The sequence below is a fragment of the Triplophysa dalaica genome, chromosome 22 (genome assembly GCF_015846415.1).
Source record: "Triplophysa dalaica isolate WHDGS20190420 chromosome 22, ASM1584641v1, whole genome shotgun sequence".
Lineage (NCBI taxonomy): Eukaryota > Metazoa > Chordata > Actinopteri > Cypriniformes > Nemacheilidae > Triplophysa > Triplophysa dalaica.
Window position 1 is genome coordinate 7,495,576 of NC_079563.1, and position 23,307 is coordinate 7,518,882.

At 38.5% G+C, this 23,307-nt stretch overlaps 1 protein-coding gene across 2 annotated transcripts in view; it reads left to right on the forward strand.

Moving 5' to 3' along the window:
* Positions 1-23,307, forward strand: part of unc13bb (unc-13 homolog Bb (C. elegans)) — a 76,837-nt gene that overhangs the window by 11,827 nt on the left and 41,703 nt on the right. For both annotated transcript variants that reach the window (XM_056736697.1, XM_056736698.1), the window contains exons 3-8: positions 1,356-1,455; positions 6,887-7,004; positions 7,132-7,255; positions 10,279-10,352; positions 11,386-11,431; positions 13,657-13,870. In XM_056736697.1, coding sequence (XP_056592675.1) covers positions 1,356-1,455; positions 6,887-7,004; positions 7,132-7,255; positions 10,279-10,352; positions 11,386-11,431; positions 13,657-13,870 — 676 coding nt within the window. The remainder of the gene's footprint in view (positions 1-1,355; positions 1,456-6,886; positions 7,005-7,131; positions 7,256-10,278; positions 10,353-11,385; positions 11,432-13,656; positions 13,871-23,307) is intronic.

A 23,307-nucleotide genomic window follows, 5' to 3' on the forward strand; every position in this document is an offset into this window, starting at 1 on the left:
ATCCACGTGCCTCCACACATAACGCCCGCAGGACAGTTCTGTCATGACTGTGGAGTGAGTTGGAGAACTCGAGACCAGAATGACAGAGTCCTGACAGTCTGGCCCCTGCCGTTGTGAGATAGGAAATGAAGAGTGCTGGTTATATCACATCTCTGTAATCTGTGAACACTTGGGTAGTACACGCAAAACAGAGTTGGGCTGTTTTAAACCTCACGCTTTGTTCTTTTCATGTTTCACGTCATCCCTCATGTATACACAGACAAAATAAAAAAAAGACGTAAACACATTCTTCTCAAACCAAATACAGTAGCACATAAATAACGTCATAAAATCTTCCTGGTTGTATTATGATGTGTCATGTATCACATCCTACATCGTTAGTTAGACAATTATGTCATATTGGTTGTTTTTCAGTTTGAATTATAAGTAAAACAAAACCAAATGGTAAATTGATGCCTTTTGCCTCTTTTGGGAGGTCTGATGTGAGATTAGAGTGGTCAGGTCTGTCAGTCATTCATGTTGAGGGAGGGGCCGAGTGGCACTAATCTTTACTTTCGCTCACTGCATTATTGCTCAGTCTTTATTTAATCAGTCACATGATCACCTCTGGGATTGCCGGCATTCCATACACCAGCTTTAGCACTGTGTAGATATTACTTGCTCAAACTATTTAGTAGTGTTTACTTAAACTATTGTATTGTAAGTATTATGCACAAATTATGGTGCAGAAAGGCTATTGCTTTATTAAGAGATCCTGTTGAATGACAAATATGTGAAAAATTCTGAAAGACTTTTCAGAAGGAAAAGGATCTCTGCTTAAAAGAATGGATCGAGCTGTATTTAGAGGCCAGAATATTATAGCGAATGAGAATCTGTGGACATGTCAAATTTTCTGTGTAGATTTAGGATGTTCATCCTAATGACGGAATGAAATCTTTTCTTGAAAACCATGATTATTTGTCGCTTTAATACGTTTAAGAAGGTAATGTGCTCTTTAGAAGTATGGGCAATATTAAAATGATAGCTCATCCAAATGATGAAACTCATGTGCTTCAAAACCTGTTTATGACTGTGGAACACAAAAGAAGATATTTTGAGAAATGTCTTTGTGGTTTCGTGTCCATACAATTGAAGTCAATGGGGGGCGTTGTTGTATGGTTACCGACATTCTTCAAAATGTCTTCTTTTGTGTTCTGCAAAAGAAAGTCAAGCAGGTTTGAAATGACAGGTTGGTGAATAAATTATTATTTTAAAAAATTAAGGGGGGAACGACCATCCTTGTTTGGTGGTAGGAAATGGCACTAATTGTTTTCAATACAAACTCCACTTAAACATTTTTCTTTCTTTACTTCCAGATAAATTCAACGCCTATGTGACACTGAAAGTGCAGAATGTGAAGAGTACGACCATCACCGTGCGGGGAGACCAGCCATGCTGGGAACAGGACTTCATGTTGTAAGTTTCAGAAATCCCAATCAGGTTTTTGTCACAACATCTCAGACACATTATTACTAAACTAAAAACTAGAGCTTGTGGAGAAAGGGCGGCGATGTCTCTCCACAGGTCGTTCATCTGTCAGAGCAGAGAGAGCGAGAGATCTTATCTGGCAACCACAAAAACCTCCTTTAAAGCTTTTGTTGGCCAACCAGACAACAGCTGTGATAATCAGACCATCAGTGTAGCACCTCAAGACCCTTAAGCACAACATTTCATTTAAACGAATTGTGTTTCTCTTTCTTAAACTAAATACATTAAAGGTCAATGGTTACCATGTCTATATGGCTCTCATCCAAAAAGTATGGCAAGTCTGTTCTGCAAGTACAAACGAGTTATTCCAGGAAGTAAACTGGCTTTGTGTTCCTTGTCGCTTATTTGTTTCTCTAAACAGAGTAAGATCTATTTAAATTTCAAACCTTGTGACAGTGTATCCATTCACTCACATGAGGTATGGCGTAGCTGAAATCACATTTAAAAAAATATTTCGATTTAAAGGGATAGTCCACCTGTTTACTCGCGTTCATGTCATTTTGAACCTGTATTACTTTCTTCTGCACAACACAAAAGAAGATATTTTTTAAAATGTTTCATGGACTCAAAACCACTGAGTCATTTCTCAGATTATCTTCTTTTGTGTTACACAGAAGAAAGAGCCATGTACAGATTTTGAATGACATGAAGGTGAAAACATCATGGAGAAATGTTAAATTTTTGGGTGAACTATTCCATGGAAGATTCTTTGAGGAATTTCTGGGGAATCTCTTCTATAAATCGAATTTATCAAATGTATACGAATATGTTCTTATGTTTTGAAACTTAAAGAGACGGTCCATCAAGCTAGTAATGGAAGTAAACAGAGATAAAAAATCAACATTAATACTAGTGGTGGGCCGTTAACGGCGTTAACGCCGTTAACGCAGTGAGACTATTATCGCGCGATAAAAAAAATGTCGCCGTTAATCTATTCTCAAAGTTGGGTTGGCAGCTGGGTCCATACTACGCAAGCTATGATGACTTTCACCTTGATATTTTAGCGCGGATGTATACCAGCTTAACTGCACTGTACGGGGCGAGAACGAGATTTTTCAACTCGCGTGATTCGCGTCATTCGCGGAAGCAGAAGCCGCCTCATCATCTCATAAGCAGGGCTTCATTCGCACGATTCGCGCAGCAAATAGGTCTGTTGGCTCTTTGCATTAACATATAAATCACTCGCGCTTGACACGCCATTCGCGTTTGGTCTGAACACAACATAACGTTACTGTGAAATTACCGCATCAAACGTGACGTGCTAACATGGATGCAGCTATGAAGCCGCCGGGTTTGCTTCAGGGAATATTAATTTTTAAGAAGCTTCCCAATAGAAACATCGACAAGACTAAGGTTGTTTGCACCTTGTGCAATGCGGAATTGGTTTAAAAAAAACACTTTCTCTCAACAGGTAGTGGTCTAGCTTTAGTTGAAACCAGTAACTTTGTATTGAGATCTAATGTATTATGGCTCCTCTATGACATATCGCTTGTTGCTCCCTCACTCTTTGTAAATTGCTTTGGATAAAAGCGTCTGCTAAATGACTAAATGTAAATGTACTGTAGGAGCTCTTCCAGTCTCAAGTACCACCTAAACGCAAAGCATCCCTTAGCTATTGCGGAAGTAACACAAGTACATCTTATTGAACATAATTTAATTTTCATCACAAATTATCATACTAGAACAGCTTACTCAAGCAGTTCTGTGATGCATTTTGGAAACAGGAGATGAGCCCCTGGTCTAATGCGCCACCTGGCTTGAGAAACCCGTTCTCAAAGACTTACTTTTAGTCATTATTTGGGTAGCACACATATTCTGAATGCCTTCGGCAGAATTCAAATGAGCCATTTTAATCTAGATTAATCTAGATTAATCTTGGAATTAATCTAGATTAATCTAGATTAAAAAAATTAATCTATGCCCACCACTAATTAATACACACATTTGTGAAACGACAGATTTGGATGCGGGGATAAAAAACGTATTTTCATCCTCTATTAATGGTCATGTTTACTTGTCCTAATGGAACTTCAGAAAGCCAGATGTCCTTATAATGGAACAGAACCCTTACATTTGTTCGAGCTTTTGTGCGTCTTGGCTCTCACAGGAGCATTTAAAAGCAGCATCCAGGTTCATTAAATCTTGTTAGTGTCCACTGGGACTAATTCATGCCTCCAGAGAGGATGGACAGCGATGGATATTGACTGTACATTAACATAGATACATTCAGCCTTTCTTGAAGAATGTTTCTTTGGGTTCTTGTGCATTACATCTCAAAATATTAATATTACACTTTTAACTAGTGGCTGTTGGGTAAAATGTGGACATGCGTTTAAACAACCTAGCACTACTATGTGTACCAGCCAAATTGCTAGCAAATTCATGTACAATACATGAATTTATTTGTAAATGCTAGATTCCTGAGATTTCTTTTTTGAATGACACATGAGAACAAATTTCTGTGTAAATCATTCTAATTGAGTTAAACTCATGTAATGCACGAATTGATATATGAAGTACACTATTTTTTATGACGAGTTCTTTTAAATTGTATTGATGGTAATGTTATTGCACACATTTAACCTATTTACAATAATACAACAATTTGTAATTCTTTTAATCAATTTGTCATTTATAAAATATTGTATATATAAAATATATTATACTGAGTGTAATATATTACACTCAGTATTTAATGATATTCAGATATAAATGTGAAATGTCTGCGCTAATTTTGAGCAGTTTTAATTTTGTAATTCAGTTTTAATAAGCTTTAGGTTAAACTTTAAAACTCTAAGTATGATCAATAATAATAAGTCCTTACATTCAAAGTATTTAAATATGCATTACATAATGACAGATAATTATGTAATGCTGTCAATGTTAGTATTTAAAGTAATAGTGTCACCATTAGCTCTTTGTTGGCCTTACGAAAAAGTTGCCTCCGGCCCTCCTTGAATGATATTTAAAACCAATAATGTGATTTACTGTATGTCTGTCTTTGTTTTGGAATCGGCACCTATATTCGTCCATTGTGATTAAGCTTGATGCCGGGGGAAAACATGCTTTGCTGTTTGTCATTCTCAGCCTGTTTGACTTAGCAAAACAATTACGATGATATCCGAGTGTCACCGTTGGGATTACATCTGTTTATATAGCTCCTCAATTGTTTGTTTGATCTAAGGGTGAGGCTATTGTATCATTTAGACGTGTCACTGTACATCAGCTGTTCTGCGTTTCTGTAGGTTTTAACCGTCCATATGGCTCTGTGGGTGAATTTTAGACGTAAAGCATTTCAGCATCTTTTAGTCTTTATAGTAACCTGACCGTTGCTTAGCCTGTTATGGTATATTCTAACAAGTGCAACAAACGAACGGATGAGACATTATTCGTCATGGGCCCCTCTGTGGGCTCTGAGCGATCTCATCGTCACAACACTTTGGAGACAATTGAAGGGTTAAATGAATAATTAATGGATTTTCAAATGCTCCTCTTTTGGTGCCGCGCTCCTGTGCGCGTTAGTCCTATTTATAACCAGGAGAGCGAGCAGATAAAAGCTGCGCTCGTCTCATTCATTCGCAGAGGGAAAAAACACATCCTGTTGGCAGATGTAACGATACCACTGTGGAAGTGGTTACAGCAGACAAACATTATTATGCTGATTATGCTTCAGTGTTTGAACAGTAATTTCAACTGATTCGTGTGTTCTCAACATTGTTTGTATACACAGCTGGGGAGTAACGAAATACATGTAACTTAGTTACGTATTTAAAATACAAATTTGAGTAACTGTATTTCACTAGTTACATTTAAAGGTGCAGTTTGTAACAAAATATCCAAAAAACCACAAGGCAAAAATAAGTGTTTATATATTTTGTTCAGCTTAGTACTTACAATATCTCAAATGTTTCCAACTACTTACTGTAAATCGCCATTCTAAAGAAACAGTGACCCGGGGCTGTGCACTCGCCAGTCAATGGCGTCATATCTGCGTTACCGTTTGTTACTGCCTTTGTTGTCATGCGGTTTCTACTTCAGTAGTGTCGTGGACAAATGTGAAAGTGGTGTCTAGCAAGCCACAAGCTTGTTTCGAGCAGTCACTGATTTATGGACCACAATTAATCGCAACATTTATAAAACTTAACCTCATCCACTAACATGATTTCTCGTTCCCGTCTGATTGATGGAGGTGAAGACAACAGATTCCATCATTCCATGCTCCTTCACTGCGTCATCAAGCTATGCCATTGTTGTTGTTTTGATTGTGCGCCCTCTAGCGGTGGTTTTAATAAACGGTAGCTTTAAATGGGTGGTAATCTAATTACAGTTACAAGTATTTTAGAATCCAAAGTGATAACTTGGAATTTTAATGTCATTTAGTTCATTTGATCATTTATATAAACTGTAACAGGCAATTCATGTAAACAGCAATTCCTGCTTCTCTAGCTCTAACTGACAATCTGTAAAAGCATTATAGAAAGCAGCTATGCTCATAAATTTCATACCCTTTGCCCGAATATGCAAAATTTGAATAATAAAATACAAAAGAGGGATCTGGGTTCATAGAAATTGCACGCTAATATTATTGAGTTCTGTCCTGAATAAGTGTGACAGTTCTTTGTGAGTTTCTTGTCAAAGTCATTTTTAGGTAATTGCGATTTTTTTTTTGTTTTACGGTTTTGACTTTTCCTCACAATTGTGAGTTTATAGCTGATAATTCTGACTTCTTTTCTTAGAATTGTGGACTGTAATGTATCATGAGGGAAAACTGATGTTGTTTAAAATAATAAGCAGAGGAAAGCCAAGCCCTCTGTTTGATGATCCATTTATTTTATGTACCTTATAAGTATTCTTAAGGATTTAGATTAAGTTACAAAATTTGTGTAATCTAAGGAAATTTGCAAAAGATTACTTTTCAAAGTTATCTTCCCAGCCCAGTTTGTATATTATTAGGCAAACAATGCTATTGATGCATGAGATTTAGATTTTAATGTGTATGCATAACAGACAGGATGAGAATATTTTTGTATACTGTACATCAACTATACTGTAAAAAAACCCTTCTAAAAAAGTATTATTCTGGCAGATCGGACAGAAGAAAGAAATTTAAAATAATTTCATAGTATAGGACGAGGTTAGATAGTTAAGGTTTTTACTCCGAAATTGTTCATTTGTTAATTTCTGTAATTTTACACACAAATGTGTCTTTATGTGTTTTTGTGTCTTTAATTTTGAACTTTTTTGTGATATTGTATTGTGATAGTTTTATTTTCCTCCGACACAGGACAAAGTAGAAATGATATTTTACCCAAACATTGGCCCTGCCATGTCAAACTTTCGCCTTCTGTTTTTTTCCTAGTGAGATCAGCCGACTGGACCTTGGTCTAATCGTAGAGGTGTGGAACAAAGGTCTCATTTGGGACACCATGTTAGGAACATCTTGGATACCTCTCAAAAGTATACGTCATTCAGAGGAGGTCAGTCCTTCAGATCTTATAAGATATACCTATAATTACCTCCGATTCAATTTCAATGTTAGTTTTAAGCCCATCACAAAGGTTTTTTGTTCTCTGTGCCTGTTTGTGCCCTTCATCTGTTAAACAGGAGGGCCCTGGCGAGTGGATATGTCTGGACTCTGAGGTTCTGATGAAAGCAGATGAGATATATGGCACCAAAAATCCAACAGCACATCGAGTCCTGCTGGACTCTCGCTTTGAGGTGCCCTTTGGTGAGATTCAGTGTTATTTGAACCGTTCTTTCATATTATCCCATACTAATGGGTTGCATTTTATTTGACCGTACCTGCATGTACAATAACTGTACTATACAGTGAATGTACTTGTGAATATAACTACATGTACTTCATATGGATAAGGAAATAATTGTAAATAATGTGGTCTGATGCAAAATAAGTAAAGGCCAGTTTTGGGTCTAAAATACATGGAAGAGTCAAGATGACCGCTCTGTTATCACAGGACTAACTGGCTGATGGTACTACAAGTATGTGCACTACCCATCTATTTCTGTTTTAGCATTAACTTACAACCTTGTTGTGTTTAACACCAAAACATACTGACTGTAACAGGGGTGGATCAAGGGACATTAAAAAAATACCAGACCTAAGTCAGTTTTCCATACAAATGATTGATATAGTAAAAATCAATACTTAATACTTATATATAATGGTGTTATAAAGCTTCTATTTGCAGAGGATAGTTATTTTTAGTTGATCACTTTGATGTGTTCCTCTTTGCACAAGACTTTGTAAAATATGGAAATAAATAAAAAATGTTTGCAGCTGTGGCTTTTGTTAGTGATGCTCTGGGATAAATAGGATGGAAGTAGGTTACAGACTGGGTAATCTGTGTGCCAATAAACAGGTGCGAAAGGTCGAACCATCATTCGTGTTTGGGCTGGCGACCTGCCATTGATCCCATTCATGAGCCTGACCGTTTCATCTGAGCACTTTGAAGCTCCTCCCGTCGCATTATGCGCTCATCTTCAAAGGATTCTAGGCGATATGACACTTTTTTACATATGCAGCTTAGAGCACTGCTTCCCAAACTGTTGGCCGTGGCCCCTGGTGGGCTTCAGCAGTATTGCAAAGGGGGCGTGGCTTTGTCGAATATTCAATGAAAAACATTATTACAAATTTTACTCCAAAGATTTGTGAACTGGTTATGCAGCTTCTGTTGCACATTACACATTAATAAAAAATTTGCTGTGATACAATACATTTATTATAAAAATCCTTACAGAACTTAAGGTTTAAACTAATTCAGGATCACAGTTTGTCTATGGATGGTGAATATTTATTGATGACTGAGTGTTAAAATATATAATATAAATATATACAGTTGATAGAAAAAGTATGTGAACCCTTTGGGCTTACTTGGATTTCATCATAAATTGGTCATAAAATGTGTTCTGATCTTCATCAGAGTCACAACAATAGAGAAACAAAGTCTGCTTAAACTAATACCGCACAAACATTATACGTTTTCATGTTTTTATTGAACACAACATGTAAACATTCATAGTGCAGGGTGGAATAAGTATGTGAAACCCTAGGCTAATGACTTCTCCAAGAGCTAATTGGAGCCAGGAGTCAGCCAACCTGGGGTCCAATCAATGTGATGAGATTGGATGTGTTGATTAAAGCTGGCCTGTCCAATAAAAAACACACACCAGTTTTGAGTTTGCTGTTCTGAAGAAGCGTTGTCTGATGTGAACCATGCCTCGCACAAAAGAGCTCTCAGAAGACCTACGATCAAGAATTGTTGACTTACATAAAGCTGGAAAGGGCTACAAAAGTATATCTGAAAGCCTTGATGTCCATGTGTCCACGGTAAGACAGATTGTCTACAAATGGAGAAAGTTCAGCACTGTTGCTACACTCCCTAGGCGTGGTCGTCCTGTAAAGATGACTGCAAGAGCACAGCGCAGAATGCTCAATGAGGTGAAGAAGAATCCTAGAGTGTCAGCTAAACACTTACAGAAATCTCTGGCACATGCTAACATTTTTGTTGACAAATCTACAATAAGGAAAACATTAAACAAGAATGGACTTCATGGGAGGACACCACGGAGGAAGCCACTGCTGTCCAAAAAAATCATTGCAGCACGTTTGAAGTTTGCAAAAGAGCACCTGGATGTTCCACAGCACTACTGGCAAAACATTCTGTGGACAGATGAAACCAAAATTGAGTTGTTTGGAAAGAACACACAACGCTATGTGTGGAGAACAAAAGGCACAGCACACCAACATCAAAACCTCATCCCAACTGTGAAATATGGTGGAGGGGCATCATGGTTTGGGACTGCTTTGCTGCCTCAGGCCCTGGACGGATTACTGTCATCGATGGAAAAATGAATTCCAAAGTTCATCAAGACATTTTGCAGGAAAACTTAAGACCATCTGTCCGCCAACTGAAGCTTAACAGAGGATGGACGATGCAACAGGACAACGACCCAAAGCATAGCAGTAAATCAACAACAGAATGGCTTCAACAGAAGAAAATACGCCTTCTGTAGTGGCCCAGTCAGAGTCCTGACCTCAACCCGATTGAGATGCTGTGGCATGACCTCAAGAGAGCGATTCACACCAGACATCACAAGAATATTGCTGAACTGAAACACTTTTGTAAAGAGGAATGGTCCAAAATTTGTCCTGACCGTTGTGCAGGTCTGATCTGCAACTATAGGAAACGTTTGGTTGAGGTTATTGCTGCCAAAGGAGGGTCAACCAGTTATCAAACCCAAAGGTTCACATACTTTTTCCACCCTGCACTATGAATGTTTACATGTTGTGTTCAATTAAAAACTTGAAAACGTATAATGTTTGTGCGGTATTAGTTTAAGCAGACTGCGTTTCTCTATTGTTGTGACTTAGATGAAGATCAGAACACATTTTATGACCAATTTATGAAGAAATCCAAGTAAGCCCAAAGGGTTCACATACTTTTTCTTTCAACTGTAGAATATCACATTTCTGCCCCATTAAATTCTGTAATAAATATAATTGTTTTAAAATATAGCATACCTTTGTTTTAATACTTGCTGTTAATGTGAAGTGTTGTGTAATAATGTCTTTTAACCTGCCTACTATTTTAAGCTTCCTTAGCGAGTTAGCTCATTATACATTTACAGGGGTCTGAATACATAAAACTCTAAGCAAACTCTTTACATAGGCAAACATGCTGTGATTATGGACTGTGGGACATCTTACAAATCTCAACATCTTCCCTACAGAAATCCCAGAGGATGAGGCTCGATATTGGGCTGGTAAACTGGAACGCATCAATTCTATGGGCATGCATGATGAGGTACGGTGTGTGCTTTTGCAGCAGATTTAAGGATAATGGGAGTTTGGTTATAATACAATCAATGGTTCGCCCTATATGTTATTGCATACTGTAAGAAAGAAGTACTCTTTTATTGCAAATAAGTCTTTAAAAGGAACAAGGCATTTTTTTATATTTCCATTATTCTGCTGTAGAAACATGTAAAGAGGTTTGCAAGTTGGTGTGACAATTGTATGACTGCATGTCGATTTAGTTAGTTTCATGTAATTTTGATATTAAAATTGAAGGTTCATTTTATTGGACATATTCAGCAAATGCATTTCTTTTAAATGTTATGTTATTTATTCTATTATGCATTTAATATCTTAAACACTGCATCTTAAAATATAGACAGTGTACCAATCACAGTATTTCATTTTTTTTTGTCTTGAAATGGCAGAAGTGACAAAAAAACATAACTATATTGACTAGATTAATTGGATGATAGTGTATTTAGGAGGCTTATTTTTTTTTGTCCCCTCTTTTTGTTATTTAATAGTTAGTGTTACAGCAACTGTGATATGAGGTCTGTATGTGTGTGTGCTGCTTTATAATGCTATTTGTTTCTGTGCGCTGATGTAACAGACTAATAAATTATGCATGTACTCATCTGTTTAATACAATTAAACAGTTTTATAATATAATAAATTATGTGTTTCAATAATCTATATACAGTATTTGACTTTAAAGCATGGTCCAAACGTGACATTTAGGCACACCAGATCAATCCTCTTTATTGGCCACAGTACAGAAATGTGTTTGATTTCCTTTCTAAATATTTATCTTTCTTAATATCACAATGTTGCTATGCTTAAAATAAGTAAAAAAAACTGAAATACCCAAATATTGTTTGCATGTGGTTCTAGCAGATTGTTACTTTTTGACTGTTGTGTGATGTGAGAGTTTTGCCGTAGAGGTTTTTTGAATATGCCCATTCATTTAAAGTTTACGTTTTTTAAGAGTGTTTTGTACACAAAGATGTGGACTCTTATACTAACTGTGTTTTCTGTCACAGGATGAAGTAGCAGGACGGCCGTTGCCATGCGCTGCCTCTCAATGCTGTAAGTAACTCCTCCCACACTAGATGGAGCCGCGGGATCACGCATGCTGCCTCACTGCTCCCTTCACTCCTCTATAATTCTCTTATTGTCACTTTTGCGCAGTCTAAAACTAATTGTCTACATATACCCGGTAACTCAAGGTCAAGCATCTTGGATTATCTTGATTCAATTCAGTTTCAAAAGGATAATTCACACTGACCCTTTCTTTGTTTCTGTACGTTTTCTTCTCATCCTTTGATTTTTACTTTAAACTCACCAGGCAACTATTTCGGATGGGCCGACAGTCAGAGTATGTAATTCATGTTGAGATTTTATGTAGTCACCATATATTATAGATTTTCCCTGGTACCCTCCCAATGACCCCTTAAATCTGTTTTTGTGCTGGTGCGCCATCATATGACCCCCAAAGTGATTAGATAGTCATGCCAAATTGCCATCCCACACAGATGAATATATTTACATATAAGGAAAGGAAAACATGGATATAAACGATATCGTTACCATAGAAAATGCAAAAAATACAACCGTGTTGAATAATAAATATATGCCTTAATATTTTACAAATGTTACAATAAATAAACAATATATACACAAAAATATTATGTCATATTATGATGGTGTCATAATTGTCCTTCAGTGTCATGTGAACAAGAGTGATCCAGTGTAAGGGGAAACATGCATGTGGTTCAGTCTAATAAGATTAACAAAAAGCATCAGATGTATAGATTTGAATCCATAAAGTCCAAGATAACCAAAATAATTTGTATCGAATTTTAATTACAAGTCTCAATCCAATTTACACGTTTGCTTATCTTTTTTCTAGAATTTATATTAGCCTGCATTTTGGAATTATATCCTATCCACAAGTTTCCTATACGCCCCATGACGTTTTGCACGAAAGATGGGAGAAACCTCCGGTTCAATATAAACAAACGCATTTCTGCCATATTTCAAGTCATTTATTTATAGCAGCATGCGAACTTAAACACTGACAGCACTTAAACTACATCAGCATTCTTTCCCCCACTTTATAGAAGAATGGGATGAGGATTTTAATACTTGACGGTGGATATTTAGCAACTGAGAAAACCAATGAGCAGTTTGACAATTGTGGAGGGTTTTCAATTTCTTTACATGGTGTCGATTGTGTGCTATTTAAAGATGTGTTAAATATTTTTTTATGTATTTGAGAGCGAACTGCAAGCGTCACACGGGCTGCGTGCACAAATCATAAAGCTGCTGTAACATTATCTGGCAATTAATCTGATAAACATTAAACTAAAGATCATTGCTAAAGCTCCACATTCTCTCTACGTTTTGTTTATAAGATGATAAGTGGAAGAAATACCTACCTTACATTTAGCATATCCGATGAAAAAATGTAGTCCACATGATGTAATATATTCCAACAGATATTTGTAAAGAATATGTAAAGATATTTTTAAAATTCAGTAAAGAATCCTGATAAATCCAGTTAACTTTCTCACGTTTTTATTAAGGGCCATATAAAGTGTGTTGATGATTACATGAATCTACCTGAACTCCTATTTAAAACTGTGAACTCCTTTAGAACTATAAGCACATTGGTGTTTAATATTCGTTAGCTATTTGCTTGAGATAAGCGGTGCGCATTTTAAGATTCGTCTTTTATAAACTCTACATTCTCTCACAGGTCCACTCCATCTTAACATTAGATCAGTGTGTGAAGCGCTCTTCTTTTAATGACTATCACCTGGTTGTTAGTGCAACTACGAACAGAGGGTGCGGCTCTTCAGTTTCAAAATTATTTTAATAGATTAACACATGAAACCACCAGTATTACAATTCATAATATGAATCACAGTTTTGTTTTCTGTCATCAGAATAAGTTATTCGAGGTGAAATACACTACTTCCGCCGCTTCACCGGAAGTTGTACCCGTCTTCATTTTTACAACTTTAATTATTTATTGGCCCACTTTTCTCTCATGACTATTTCGGTGGTTTATTCATTTTGGATGAATGAACAAATTTCCCAACTTGTCTCCTGGAGTCTGTACCCTGTTAAGATACCCTGTTTTTCACAAGTAGTTTTTCCTTTGTTAGAAAGAGGCACACTGTCTTTTCTTGAATGTTTAAAAGGCTTGAATTTGTACTTGAAGAATGTTACATTACAAATGTTGAAAACCGTAATTATTACATCTAAAACACATGTATGTCCATTCTGAGCTGTCTGTCTCTCTATAGCTTTGGATGACTTGGACAGTGCAATGGATGATAGGGACAGTGACTACCGAAGTGAGACGAGCAGTAGTTTACCTCCCCGCTACCACACCACAGCCCAGCCCAACTCCTCGCTTCACCAGTATCCCATGGGACCAGGCTTTCAGCAAAATATGGACTCATGCGCTGACTCTCTACATAGCTTTGAACTTGACTATAGGGACCAGCATGCAAGCAGGTACATCCTGTTCTCATAAGTATGCATATTTAATATGCTATTTAAAAGACTAGTCAGAATTTTATAAGGTGCCCTGTGGTTTATCCTAATCATTGAACATACATGTACGCATACAACAATAAACTTTTTATACAATAGACTTTTATAGTGTAGTCATGCCTTTTTATGCTTAATTTCCCCCCCCAAGTTTACGCTTTATCCTGTTGCTTTACTGCATTACAATGTTATGTTCTTACTGTCATCAGCTTTTATCTTTTATGTTGAAATGCATTTTCTCTTTCTTTCTTTTCTTTTCTTTTCTTTTCCTTTCCTTTTTTCTTTTCTTCCATCCTTTTCTTAATCTCTGCTAGACCTCCCAATCAGAGGGGTAGGGTTAGGATTGTCCCAGTAGATTCAGGCATGGGTGTGGAGGACTGGGAGAATAAATACAAACTACTGGATAAAAGTGCCCTGAATGAGTTTCTTGATAGGGACGAACAGACATGGTTTGATAAGAAGGACAGGCAAAATGATGTTATTCATAATAAAAAGGCTTATCTTGATCCGGTTATCAACCAGTCTCAAACCAAAACCAAAAATTATTCATTTAATGCTGCTTACCCAGAAGGCTATGCCACTATTGACCGTAGACGAACGAAAAAAATCCGGTACCCAGGAGGGCTGGAGCATGCTGGATATGAGCATTTTCCCTCATATCTTGCCCTTCTCCACCAAAAACGTGGTGAACTTGCGTTACGTCAATTGAAAGAAATGGAGGAGACCGAAGAAAACATGATGCCATGCTTGATGCCATACAAAAATGGCCAGCTCTTCAAAACTAGAATGTGGGCCAAAAACAAGTTAGGAAACACACTGGAGAACGATGTTGCATATCAAGAGGAGGAAGCAGACAGATTTAGAGAAGATGTAGGCTTTGATTCTGATGGTTCAGATGAGCTTCAGTATTCCATTTGCTCTGAGGAGGAGTTGGAGGAAATATCCTCTTTAGCTAAAGCACTCAGGGTTGAAGAGAGGAAAAATGATGGCCACTTTGGTAACTGTTTTTCAACTTACGGTGGTCCAACTGATAGACTGAGAGATAAGAAGAGTGTAAAGGGTAAAATTGTGGGTTGGGCTCCAGAGGTCATGTTGTCTCCTGTAGAGGAACCAAATGATGAATATGTTGATCCAATGGATGAGCTACAGTGTCTGGTCGAAACCGTATCAGAATATCTAGCTGAAAAAGAAGAGGAGATCAGTAGATATGGTTCCTTGCCTAAGTCTAACAAACCAAAGCTATCATCCCAGGATAGTGCAAGAACAGAATCTGTTGGAGATGAGCAAAGTTATACCTCTAAGGTAATAAATGAAGAACCCCAGATTGCCAATGAAAGCAATTCTGCTGGTGCTTCTGACCATGGGGTGGCAGGGGTAAAGAATGCCATGAGCTCATTATTTAGCTCTTTAACCGATAAAGTGGTTTTAAGCTCAAAACATGTGGAATCCAAGTCTGCTGAACAATCAGACAAGCCAGGTGATGTTCCTGTTAGCTCTGGTATATCAAAATTGTTTTCCTTCATGCCAAAGTCCCCAAGCCCCACACTAGTAGCAGTGATATCACCTACTCAGGAGTCCCAGTCTGAAAGGAAGTTTTCATTGCCATCTTTCCATTCCTCTGAAGCCAAGTCACAGGGGGTAAACAAACAAACCCACCCAATCAAAAATGAGCCGGACAAGAACATCGATGTCACAACTTGCAATGAGACGCTGTCCTCAGTGAATTCAGTGTTGGGAAAAGTAAACCTTATAAATGGGAAAGCCAAAAACTGTTCTCAGAATGGCAGTCTAGATCTACATTATCTTGATGAAAAAGAAAAGCAGCTGGAGCATCAGTGTAGAGCTGCGAGTGACAGTTTAAAGATCAAAAGACATATTTTCAACAGTTTTGAAGAGGCACACATTGAGCCTGTAACACATAAAGCATCTGAAGAGTTAGGATTTTTTAGTCCTTTAAAGAAATCTTTCAGTTCCTTAATCTCAAATGGATCACCAGTGCCTCCTCATACTCGGACGCAAACAGTTTTTCCTGTCTTTAGATCAGCAGAGGACACATTCAATGTCGGAAAACAATCAGTTGAATCCTCCCCTGGAAACAAATTGAAACAGCCGTTACCCTGTTCTGAACATGTGAATGTCCCACAACCCCCAAAGGCTGAAGGAGGGATATTTTCTGGATTATTTAAATTGGCTTCTGGTGATGATGCAAGTGCATCCAAAAACATTCAATCTCGACCACCAGCTAGGCTAAAGCAAAATGTTTCTGCCACAAGTAAAATTACAGATATAGTTCCTTCTCAAGCACCTGACAAAATCAATATTCCAATGGCAAAATCAAAACCCCAAGACCATAAAGAATCCCATGAGACAATGACTAAGGGAATCGCAGATACAGGCTGGTTTTCAAGTCTTTTCAAAATGACACCCATTGACCCACAACCTGGTTCTCCAGCTACCCAAAGGGCTAATATTCAGAACTCTCCTGTTTCCCCAAGGTCAAATGATACAAGAGTGCAGCAGCAAGGCAAAGTTCATTCAGTTTCTTCAACCGAACAAGTGCTCCAAAAACATGGTCCAAATGAAGTCTTGTATGCTACAGAACAAAAAACATCTCTTCATGACCAGGGCCTGTTCTCTGGTTTGTTTAAGTCTCCTTCTGGGGATACATCAGGTTCCCAAGCAGCCTCCCATCAACAACCAAAAGGAGGTTTACTCTCAGGATTTAAGAAATTTTCATCCTTAGGTGATATGACAACAGATACTCAACCTAATCAGCCGCAACTAAGGAGCGAGTCTACTCAAAGAATAAATCAACAACAAAGCCGTCAACAAAACCAAACTCATTCCCAACAAAGCATGTCTAATCCGCATTTCTCAGGTCTGTTTAAAGCTTCTTCCACAGATAATGTGTCACATACACCACTTAAAATTAAAGATAATGAGTTATCTCAAAACCAGTCAACAACAGCAAACGCCCCACCTCAGCAGGGAGGACTTTTGTCGGGTCTTTTCAGATTTGCCTCTAATGAAAATGTCTCTAATACTCAAGGAAAGATGTCACAGCAGCAACAGGTATCTTTGAGTGAAAATTCCTGTAAACCCCAAGTTCAGCAAAATTCTGAGGGACAGAGTTGGAAACCTTCTCAACAGTTCAGAACCCAATATCAGCAATCAGGCCAAGATCCGAAAGGCAAGTTGGATTCTCCTAGACAAATTAAAGATTCTTCTCATCCACAAGGCTTTTTCAAGAGATCCTCTTTGGTTAATGTTTCTCCGTCAACCCTACCAATAAATATATCCAATAGTCAGACCACTCCAGCTCAATCACAACATCAAAATGTGATACGACAAAGCATTGCCTCTGAAGATAATTCATTTAAGCAAAAATCCAAATCTGGTAGTCTTATCACTAATTTTCTAAAAATTACGTCTGCTGAATCCCAGGATATGACTACACCCTCTTTTTCTCAAGAAGACAAGTCAACTGTTATAAAACAAGGTTTTCATCAGGCAAGACCAGATACATCCTCTCAGTCAGGTCTTTTGTCTGGTCTTTTCAGTAAACTCACATCCTCGTCTGAAGACTTACCACCAAACAGTCAAAATTCTTTTGAAATTAAACAAAATCAGAAAACAGTACCAACAGAGCTTTCCACTCGACAAGGAGAATCAAACAGACGGTTGCCTGAGCCTCCCTCACACAGTCATGCAGGAATGCAAAACCAAATACCATTGACTCACCAAGGTTTCTTAGCTGGAACATTTAATCATCAAACAACAGATGTTTCTTCTGCTGGACCAGGAAATATAGTTGTGGAAGGATCACATCTAAAGACAAACTCTATAATTTCCTCTGGACTTCCTAGACATTGGGTATCTGACAGAATAATTAACAGGCCCAACAGCTATGACACAGAGAGCCTTGATTTGAGGACACCAGCAAGTTATGCCAGGTCAAAACAGAATAGTGCTTCATACTCCTCAAACAGCACTGGCCATTTATTTCATTTATGTGACTCACACAACATTTTGCCCTCAAGTCATATAAGAAACACTTCATATAGCACAGAAAATCTTTCAAGCTTTCCTCTTGGTTGCTCTTCTCAAACAATAGGGTTAGGGTCACAGGATTATTTAAGGAAGAGTCATCCTTCCTTGCAGAGTATGTCTGGACAGTATGGTCAAGACTTGTATGCAAATTATGGACTTGGTCCAAATGATGAACACTCATGGATCCAAGAATCTATTTTGTGGCAACAGCTGAATGATCAGTCACTGGGCTACTATCCCGATGGACATCGAAATGTACCAGTTGATGAATTCCATGAATCCTCTCAATGTTTGAATACTGTAAATATGGATGATAATCAGCAACATTGTCTTACACGACCAGGGATGAAATGGCACAATAACAAGGGAGAGAGCAATAATCAACCAGAGCATTCTAAAGGTATTCCGAATAGTTCAATGAGACCAAGGGCTTGGAATAGCTATGGCAGTCTGGATGTGATTAGTACCCAGGAATCTGAAGGTGTACTAAATTTGAGCATGAAAGGTAATAAATTAAGCAAGTGGCACTCATTTAATGCAGACAGTTATTATAATCTGAACAGTATTGCATATTATGAGGGTTATTATAAGGAAACTCCTCAACATCTGTCACACTCAGCTAATGGAGAGCATATATACCAAGCCACATCAGACATTTACAATCAACCAATAAGTAAAGAAAAGTATCTTAATTTAACCAGATGTCACAACAATTGGAACCACTCTTTAACAAGCAATGTTGATATCGAGGAATCTATGTATTTTGAAGAATCAGAGTGGTATCAGCAATGGCTTTCACTTTTGGACCAAGGAATGTGGTGGCCCTCAGATGATGGAGATTGTGGATACTTTGTCTACACTGATTATGAGTATATTTATGCCCTGCTGACAGATGGCTCTGGGCAATATGTCTATGCTTGTGCCCCAGAACAAGAGTGGGGGAATACAGGGGACATCTATCCTAGTGCCTGGCTGTTTAATGAAATGGTCATGGTTTGTGGGTTTAAGATTCCACTCTACAATGAAGATGAGCTCCTTTGGTTTCCAGGGCAAGACCAAGGTGAAGCTGAACTAACTGCCCCACTTGACTTGTCTGCAGCCTATAGAAATGGTGACCAAATTATGAATCTGAATTTGGAGCGCTTCTCAAAGATGTTTGAGGAGTCTATTCTTAACCAAAACCAGCAAGCCCTTGATTTTTCCTTTTATCAGTTCAACAAAGTTAAGATGGACACAGGACAGCACTGTCAAAACAACTGTGGCTACTGGGATACTTCTCAGGAAGCTGTTGATCTCTCATGTTATGGTGTTAACGACAATAGTGGAAATATTAATAGCAGAGGAGTAAAAGAAGCGCTATCTAAGAAGGTTTCTATTTCATTTGGTGCTACTCCTACCACAAATTCATCTACAGCAGGTAAATTCAGCTGCTACCAGCCTCAACAGAGACGCCGTTCATCCACCGGAGTGCAAGTAAAACACATAGATGAAGTTTCAGAAGAAGAATGGCGAAAGAGAGTACACAATGGAGAGGAGCAGCCAAATCGATCTATTAAAAAAATTTCATCTTTTCTCTCCATTGTTGGCAAAAGTCCTGAAACCAAAACCACAACTGGCTTAAGGTCACCTATTTCCAAGGATGCCCCATGCCCAGGACAGGTTCACAGCGAACTAACAAAAGCATCTGAAACCAAAAATAATGAGCAGCAGGGCAAAAATATGATCACAACAGGTCTTCAGAGTCTCAAATCAAAGATCATAAAGGGTGACGCAAACCAGTCAGACAGTTCAAACCAGTTGGGAATAAAACCAATTTCAACAACATCTGGAATTTTGCCAGCACCATCTACCACAACTTCTCAAGGTACATCATCTCAGAAGCATAAACTAGCTAGACAAGCTACAATGTCAAAAGAAGGTTCTGTTTATTCAACAACTATTGTTTCTACCACTCCAATTTCAAGCAATTCCTTGCTTATGACATCCAAACCAGCCCCACCAGAAGTTTCTCATCCAGTAGAAACATGTAGTGAAAAATCATCAGAACAATCAGGAGGGCTTTTGAATCTTTTCAAGACAGCAGTGGGAGTAGAGGAGCCAAAAACGGGGCCCTCATTATCCTCTCAACAAGAGAAAGATAGATCTGCTTCTGTTGGAGTAAAAACTTCAACCTCAAAACAAGAAAAATCTGGAATGTCTAGCATTTTTGGGTCAATAGGTGATTTCTTTAACATAGATACTCCTCCTAACACAGATTCACAGACCCATCTAAAACAGTCTTCCTCAGAGGCGTCACCAGCCTCTTTGAAAAATGAAGTTAACAAAGATGGCCACAAAACAACAAAAATGCCTAAAGGAATTCAGAAACCGCAAACAATAAGTACCTGTGTACAAGGCAGTGAGTCTGAATCTCCTAAGGTTTCACGATCATTTCAAGTGAAGAGCATATCTGCATCGCAGATATTTTCTACTAATGCTAACAAGGGACCAACACCTGAGAGATCTCAAACTATGCCACCAACTGGGCAGACAAAACCAGAACCCCCCTCCCAAAACTCCAGTGGGCTGTTTGGTTTCTCTGTCGGAGATATGTTCTCTGGGACCCCATCATCTAAAGAGGAATCTTCAGGCAAAGGGCTGCTGTCCATATTTGCTGGTTCCAGTCAGCAACAAGCTCAGTCTCAAACTGGGTCTGCTTCTTCTCAAGAGCCACTAGGTAAAAATATCCTGTCTTTTTTGGGTAGTTCCAGTGTGCAGCAGACTTCGCCACATTCAGGGTTGTCAAGTCAGTCTAACAAACCAGGATTTACTCCTGATAAAGTGAGTCCAGGTTTGAATTTATTTTCTATGTTTGGTGATGCTAGTACACATCAATCTTCAACCACAAATGATTCTTACAAACAAAAACCAACATCAGGTACCTTACCTCCAAAAGAACCAATGGGTATGGGATTACTCTCCATAAGTGGTTCTGGTAATCAGCAGACTTCATCAAAGCCTGGATCCTTATATCAGACTCCACCAACCGGAGCTGATCAACCTAAAGATACACCAGTGACAGGACTTCTGTCTATGTTCAGTAGTCCGAATCTCCATCAGACATCACAACCAGGGTGTGCCACTCAGACTACATCTCAAGGGGGAGAACAACCAAAAGAGCCTCTAGGTAAAAGTTTATTTTCTATGTTTGGTAGTCCTGGACAACATCCAGCTTCCCAGAAGGCAGGATCAGTTTTTGGTGGAATATTAGGAGGATCTTCAAACTCTAGTGAGAATACTGGAAAAAGCTTATTCTCCATGTTTGGAGCCCAAAGTCCTCAACCAACAACTAGGCCAACTTTAGACAAAAGAGTACCCGAGACTTTCCCCCCTAATGCACAAACAATTAAAACTGTGCCCAATTTGAATTCAAGTGAGACTTCTGCAAAAGGTTTGATTTTAGGGCATGAAACAGCCAGTCACCCATCACCTACACACGGTCACTTTACACCTAAATCTGACCCAACCAATGAGCCATGTAAAGAGTCTGTAAAAGAAATGCCCACTTTGTCTAGTGTACACAGCTCACAGAAATCTTCACAACAATCAGTTACACTTTCAACTACTCTTGATGATAAAGAGCTTAAGGAGCCACAGAGTAAAAGCTTACCAACTGTGGGCACTGGAAGAATCTCACAGCCAAGCTCTGTGCACTCCTCTCTTCCAAGTCAAGAGTTACCAAATGAAACCCCAAGTAAAGGACTCTGTGAATCTGCACTTGAGCCGAGCAATTCAAAGGCTACACCAGCCTCTAATCCAACTAGCCCAGTCCCAAAATCACTTGAAGAGGTATTATCAGGTATTGATGTTAGATCTCCTCAATCTAGAAAGTCCCCAGCACACCAGGAGGGTTCTTCTCCTAAGGGTAATGGACCACAGAAAGATGAAGCTAGCTCAAGCTTTCTGTCTATGTTTTCTGGATCAAGTTCTCAAAATACTTCATCTCAGGCTGGATCTATTCTTGGTGGGATTTTCCCTGGAGCTCCAGGTTCAAAGGAAATTCCTGGCAAAAAACTTTTTTCTATGTTTTCTGGACCTAGTTCACACCCCAGTTCAGGAAATGCAGGACGTAAAGTTGAAAATACCACTCCAGGTGCTTCTGCGTTCAATGAATTATCAGGAAAAGGTTTATTTTCTGTGTTTAGTGGGTCAAGTTCACAGCAAGCCACCTCCCCGACATCTTCATTATTAGGAGGTATTCTACCTGGAGCAGCTTCAAAAGACACTCCAGGAAAAAGTCTTCTTTCCCTGTTCAGTGGTCCTAATTCAACATCGATACCCAATCAAACTGGACCGACATCTAAACCATCAGAAACTGATGGGCTGTTCAAGGTAACATCATTAGTCTCACGAGGGGATGGGAAAGAAGAAAAATCAAGGACTGAGAGCTTTGGTATGTTGACTAAATCATTCATAGAAGAAACAATATCTGAGCCACAGAAGCCTCCGTATGAAAATATGAAACACCCTGCTCCCTCAGATGATCAAGTAAAAGTAACCTCTATTGCGTCAATTCAATCTGAAGAGAATGAAAAACTCTCTGAGCCAACTGATATGAAAACATTTGTTGAAGGGAGTAATCTAGATGTTTCCCAGGAGTCAATCAACTCCAAACTAGTAGAAGCTTTATCAAAGGTTATTGATTCAACCTCAGAGCAGAGTACAAAAACAGAAATTCAGTCCACAGATATTCAACCTCAGTATAAGGAAGATGCACATCCAAAAGATGCTAGCTCGGAAGATCAATCTAAACCTGCAGAACCACAAAAATCCGTCATAGATGAAGCAGTCACTGGTTTCATGTCTAAAATGTTCTCTGGTACAAGTTCAGCAACAAAGTCTTCGCCTGAACCAGGACCTCATCTTCGAAACATCTCGCTCTTTAACCTTTCAGGTAGCCTACCAACAGAATCTTTAAAAAAGGACCTTTTCAGTATGTTCAAACCAGAAACACAGGAAACAACTGACATAACACTGTCTGTTACCTTGGCTCCTCAGCCAGACCAAGATAAAAGCGCACCTAATCCTTCCTTGTCATCATCAAAGGATGATGTGTTGTGTGAGGGCAGAGATGATAAAGGTGAACTCCTGAAAAATGAAATTTTGAAAGAAATACCTGCCAATGATGTCTCTTTGGGTAGTTTAACTCCATCTGCTGTAGATACTGACACTTGTCAGCCATCTGAAACAGATGGTAAGAGGCCTATTATGGAATGTGAAATAATACTTGACAAAACTTTCATTGTATCTGATCCTGAAGCCAAAGATAAATCTATACCTGCAGTAGACAGCAACTCAAAAAGGGGTCAACA